We start from the raw sequence: 5994 nt of genomic DNA on the forward strand, positions 1-5994 counted from the left end.
CCCCATTCTTCTCCCTCCCTCCCTGTAGGATGGGGGGCTGTGCACTGGGCCAGTGCTGGGAAAGACAGGGACTGGGGGCTGGGCACGATAGCTAGCACCTAGCGGGCAGCAGGGGTCTGGAAGCCTTAACTGCGTCAGGTGGGATTTTGGTTCCAGCCTTCTCACTCAGCCTGGCATGGGGACCATGCAGGGTGTGGTCCTTGGACCTGGCCACTGACAAGCTTTCTCTGGGAACCTGAGGTTGGGGGGGGGGGGTGGTCGGGAACGCCTCTGTGCCTTAGGTCTCCCATCCAGGCCCTGCAGAAAGCTTGCTTCCCTAACGCTGTTCATGCAGCACACATGAGTGACTGCTCAGAGGCCCAAGGGCGGTGCATATCGCGTCCCTCACCTGGATCTGTCACTCGGGGTCGAATGCATTCAAAGGGGGTGGGGAGGGCAGGCCCCCAGGTCCTAAAGACCCTCTGGCCCAGGGTGTGCTCAGCGGCATCCTCAATCTGGTTCTCTGGGGGAACTGGGGACGAGACCCGAATGGAGGGTCGGGCCGCCGCTCACCTGCGCTCATTTCGGTTCCTCGCGCTCATCGCCGGCCGCTACGGCCCGCGGCCTGGGCTCGGCGTGCGAGGCCCCGGGGCACTGTCGGGGGCGCCCGCTGCGGCGGGTTGCAGAAGGGCCGAGCTGAGCAGCACCTGCACGACGCGACGAAGGCTCGAACTGTACCGCAGTCAGCCTGCGGCCGTCAAGCCCCGCCCCCCTACGGCGCCCACGTCCGCCACAGCCGCGCAGGCTGCCGGGACTTGTAGTTCCCAGTCTGGCTCGCCTGAGGTCCGGATGTTGAGAACAGCGTGGGTGGAGGCGGGTGTAGGGGGATGGTGAGCGGGGATGAGGGGGCGGAGAGAAGTGGGAAAGGTAGAGGACGCAGTCTTTAGACAACAACAGGTGGACAGAAACGGACAGGCTGAGAGATAGGCATGTAGACACGCAGGCAAACGGGGGATGGGGAAGGAGGCGCTGGGAGACACAGGTGGGACCGACAGCCCCTAGATATAACAAATAGAGAGAAATAAGACAGGCTGGGAGACTCGCAGGCAGGCAGACAACAGAGGCAGAGCCCCTAGATAGAACAACCATACAGTAAAACAGTCAGGTGGACAGACAGACTTACAGATAGGCAGGCAGGCAGCGTGGGAAGCTGGGAGATACAGGTGGGACGGTACCCAGACAGAACAGATAAACAGAAAACCAATATTCTGGGAAACAGGATAGATAAAAAGACAGACAGGCAGGTGGGCAGGCAGAGGGGCATGCTGGGAGACACAGGTGGAACAGACCCGAGACAAAGCAGATGAATGGAAAACGGACAAGCAGAAAGAGACTAGACTGAGGGGAAGTCATCTGCAAACACACAGCCCCAGGTGCACACCATAATAGTTAATTAAGCCTTACTCATGAAGAGTCAAGCTTACCTCCTTCTCTTCTAGGCTGTGTGACAGCGGATTTATCAGTTAACCTCCCTGGGTCTCTTTTTCTTTTCTTAAAAACATCACATTTATTAATGTGCATCTTGTGTATGCATTTGGGGGGGGTCATGTTTGTGCTACAGTACCCATGTGAAGAAAAGCAAGTGCCTTTACCCCCTGAGCCATCTCACTGGGCTTGAACCGCTTCTTCTGACCTGTAAAATGACCAGTAGCAGCAATACTTGCTTGTTAGTAGTGCATAAGAACACTCATCTGAAGCCCTTCAGACAGAGCCTGATCCTCCGGGAGAAATGACAGGACAGGACAGGACAGAACAGGACAGACACACTTAGACTCCCATGACCAGGTATGGCCACACAGGTGCCACACACAGGCTGGCAGTGATGATGCACAGCAGGCCTTTGGAAAGCCAAAGAGATCGTAGGGCCCAGCCCAAGAGCCCGGAAGTATGACCTGCATGCATCCCTGCACAGGTGGGACAGATGAGAGACTTGTCTACAGCATTTACACTGTTCCAGAGTGACAGACACAGCTAAAGTGTCCCCTGGTCCTGGGGTCAATGACCTCTGAACAGGAGTCACAGAGGTAGAGGTTGTGTGTCAGAGGCCTGGGATAAGCCAGGGAAAGTTGGGGCCAGAATAGTCCTGGGGCTGCAGCATCAGCCACTTGTCCCTGTGAACTCATGGAAAGCCAAGGAGAGCTCTAGGAGCTGGAACAGGCCCTGTCCACTGAGGACTTCTAGAAATCAACACGAGGGCAGCCAAGCAAAACAAGTGACTGCAGAACATGCTAGAAGAGTTCAAAGCTATGATGTGGGAGGGGCTTTTGTGGGGACAGCAGGGAGCTATGACAGTGAACACTGGCTGTGTGGGCGGGACTTGTTGGCCAGATATGTGGGTGTGGAAAGGTGAGACTCAGACATGCCTAGAGGTATGGCTTCAACAGCTGGGGGACAGTGGCGTCAACTACTGAGCTGGGGGCAGGCTGCTGGTGGAGCAGGTTGGGGGACATTCCTATTGGCCATGTGGGGCATGGGACTGGCTTTACTAGGTCAGGTGAGACTTTATTAGCAGATGACACTGCCAGTAGGGACCAGCTGTGTGATCATGCAGAGCCTGTGTGTCCCTCACCCCAGCCCCCTGATGCCCAGCAGGTAACATTTCCAGGGAATCTGGATGCCTGGGTAGCCTGGATGGTGGTATAGGTTTGGACCTGGCTGGCCCAGATGCCCTTGCAGAGAGTGGCCATGTGATAAAAGTGGCTGGCCTGGGGCCAGAGAAAGACTTGGTGCATCAGCTGCTGTCTAGCTGTGTGAACATTTCTTATTTATGGAGACAAGAGCTAGCTATGTAGTCTTGATTGGCCTTGGACTGCTAGAGATCTGTCTGTCCCGTCTTTCCAAAGGCTGGGATAAAAGTTGTTTTCCCTCTCTGAGACTCTCCTGAGAGCCCAGGTACATTCATGAGATCCTCAAGTTGGGTTAGCAGCTTTGGAGGTTCAGGGGCTGTGGGGACAGACGGGCCTTTGCCGGTTGTCTGTCACACACCATGATAAGTCACTTGACACTGCCCAACTCCATCCCAAACTGTCTGGAGAAAAGTCAAGCTGGTGGCAGCTTAGCCTTCTCCTTGCTAGGGTAGGTGCCAGGGAATGCACTTCTCTAAACCACAGAGGATGTGGCAGTCCCTGCTCACCTGCCAGTCACCTGGTTTGGAAGTGGCTCTCACTGTGCGGCCTCTCTGGTGGCCTGCTGGCAAGGCTCTCTTCCCAGATAAGCACAGCTAAGTTTCCAGTCACATGGGCCAGGCCTGATTCAACAGCTTCCATCCGGGGCCACTGTTCTTCAGGGGCCCTCATGGGGGATGTCCCATGCCTGGTTCACATTGCAGAAGTCTGAGAAACCAGTGACACTGACCAGTTTACCCCAGAGCACAGCCTCACTTCTCCATTTCTTTAGTTTCGATTTTTTTTTTTTTTTTTTTGCAACAAAGGGGTGTTTTCTCAACTAGTGACATCCCTGAAGTGAGATGAACAAAGGAGTCCCTGGGACCCTCAGCAGTCAATGAAAGGGGAGGGGGGAGGACATTCTTAGCTTTGCAAACAAAGACAGAAATTTGAAGCCGAGCCCAGGTGCCTCAAGCCCGGTAATTCTAGCAATCAGGAGGCTGAAGTGGGAGAATTGAGTCCAGCCTGGGCTACATAGTAAGATCCTGTTGCAAAAAAAAACTAGGCTGGGGATGCAGCTTGGTTGGTACAGTGCTTGTTTAGCACACGTAAGCAGATAGTTTGATCTTTAGCACAGCAGAAACCAGGTGTGGTAGAACACGCCTGCCACTTGAGATAGGCAAGAAGCTCAGGAGGTCAAGGTTATTCTCAGCTGTGTGAGTTTGAAGTCAGCTTGGGCTAGAAGTCTGTATTGCAAAAAGAACAAAAAAGTAACTCAGAGACAAAAAGCTCTAAGGTGAGCAATCCCATGAGAAATATGGCTGCAAGGGTTTAAAGCGCCTTGGCGGAGCTTACAGGGTTCCGTATATGGTTCAGACTGGATATTTCAGACCATTCAGCTACACTGAGTATGGTGTGTTTGTGTTACTGGAAAGCAAGATGCCTGTTGCTTATTCTTGGACCCCAGTCGCATTCTGAATACCACCCATCCCATTTTACAGATAGCAAAACAGAGGCACAGTTGGTCAACAACTGTCCAAAGATAAGCTGAGAAGAGCTAGGTGGGTCCCAAGCAAACTTGAAGCCTTCCATAGTATTGCTTTGTAAATTTTACACACACACACACACACACACACACACACACACACACACACACACACACAAAAGACAAAATACTGCTTGGGATTTAAGTTTAATTACAAGTCTTGCTGGGAGATGGTGGTGGTGGTGACTGTGCATGCTTTTAGTCCCAGCACTCTGGAGGCAGGAGGATATCTGTGTGTTCGAGGCCAGCCTGGTCTACAAAGCAAGCTCCAGGACAGTCAGAGCTGCTACCCAGAGAAACCCTGTCTCAAAAAGCCAATAACAACAAACAAGAAAGTCCTTGTGGCTGGGCACAATCTCAACTCTTAGAAATATGAAGCTAGAGGATTGTGCGTTCATGGCCATCCTGAGCTACACAGCCAGACTCATCTCAAAATATCAAAGAGAAGGGCTAAGATGGCGCGGCAGTTTGCTGCTTTTGGAGAATGCTGGAGTGTGGTGCCCAGCACCTGCTCTGGGCTGCACACAAGACTCAGGTTACACTCGTGTAAGTCCAGCTGCAGGGGAGTCTGCCTAATTTCTGACCTCCCCAGGCACTGTGCATACATGTGCACAGACACAGACAGACACGTGTGCACAAATACACACACACTAAAAAATACACTAAAGAGTCTGGGCTGGGCGGTGGTGGCGCAGGCTTTTAATCCCAGCACTCGTTCGGGACCAGAGCTAGTTCCAGGACAGGCACTAAAGAAAAGTCTGACTTGGCATGGGGGCGTATGCTTGCAATCCTGTGACTGGGGAAGTAAAAAGCAGAGGCTGCAGCGTGGACTCCAGGTCACTCTGAGTCAGTCTCAAGCCCTGTCTCAAACAGCCACCGCCACAGCTACCAACTACCACCACCACAGCCACCACAGCCACAATAGCCACTGCCACCACACCCACCACCACAGCCCCCACTAGCTCAAGGCTTTCACAACCAGTGAAATGTAAATTTCCCTCCGACCCAGTGGCAGACTAAGCAGCATTTACACAAACATCTTCACCTTCTGAGCCACCTCACCCTTGGGATTCAACTCTCTTAGAAGCAGCCAGGCTACAGAGTTCACCCTCCCGCACCACTTTCCCTGCAGATCCAGATGTTCCCATGAGCATCGGAATGTGACCTTCCAGGCTGGGTTAGAGGGCCATTAGGGTTGAACTGATCTCTGTCCACAGACAGGGCAAGTGGGTTTACCCTGCCACCTCCAAGTGCTGGCCTTGGAGTGCTAAGTGTTCAGCTTGTCTATGTCCAGAAGTCGGGAATTCAAATGCTGGGAGCACAAACCCTTTGCTCTAAATTTATTTTTTATTTTTTGTAGTGCTAGGGAATCAGATCAGGGCTTTGCACATGCTCCAAATGTCTAATAATTGATGTTCCTCTTTAATTTTTGGCCTTGGCTTTTGGGTGGCTGGAAACACACATGCGTTTTACCTTACCTCCCATATACCTGGTGAGTACATGCCCACACTCCCTTTCTCTTGTTTGAGATTATTATTAGATATTTTTCAAGACAGGCTTTCTCTGTGTATCTTTGGCTGTCCTGAACTCGCTCTGTAGACCAGGCTGACCTTGAACTGCCTGCCTTGGCCTCCAGAGTGCTGGAATTTTAAAAGCGTGAACTACCACCACTGGGCTATCCCTTTCTCTTAAAGACAGGGTCTCATTGTGTAGCTGGAGCTGACCCAGAACTAAGTAACCCAGGCTGGCCTTCATCTCCTGCCTCAGCAGGTGGAGTGTTTGTTCCACCACCAAGCTTGGTTCTTG

At 52.6% G+C, this 5994-nt stretch overlaps 1 protein-coding gene across 3 annotated transcripts in view; it reads right to left on the reverse strand.

The window, feature by feature from the left end:
* Atp13a2 (ATPase cation transporting 13A2) overlaps nucleotides 1–733 on the reverse strand; it is a 20226-nt gene extending 19493 nt beyond the window's left edge. For all 3 annotated transcript variants that reach the window (XM_013348404.2, XM_005352918.2, XM_013348403.2), the window contains exon 1: nucleotides 553–733. In XM_013348404.2, the coding sequence (XP_013203858.1) occupies nucleotides 553–562 (10 nt within the window). In that variant the 5' untranslated portion in view covers nucleotides 563–733. The remainder of the gene's footprint in view (nucleotides 1–552) is intronic.
* Nucleotides 734–5994: the final 5261 nt, after the last annotated feature.

This window comes from Microtus ochrogaster, chromosome 10 (assembly GCF_000317375.1).
Source record: "Microtus ochrogaster isolate Prairie Vole_2 chromosome 10, MicOch1.0, whole genome shotgun sequence".
Taxonomy (NCBI): Eukaryota; Metazoa; Chordata; class Mammalia; order Rodentia; family Cricetidae; genus Microtus; species Microtus ochrogaster.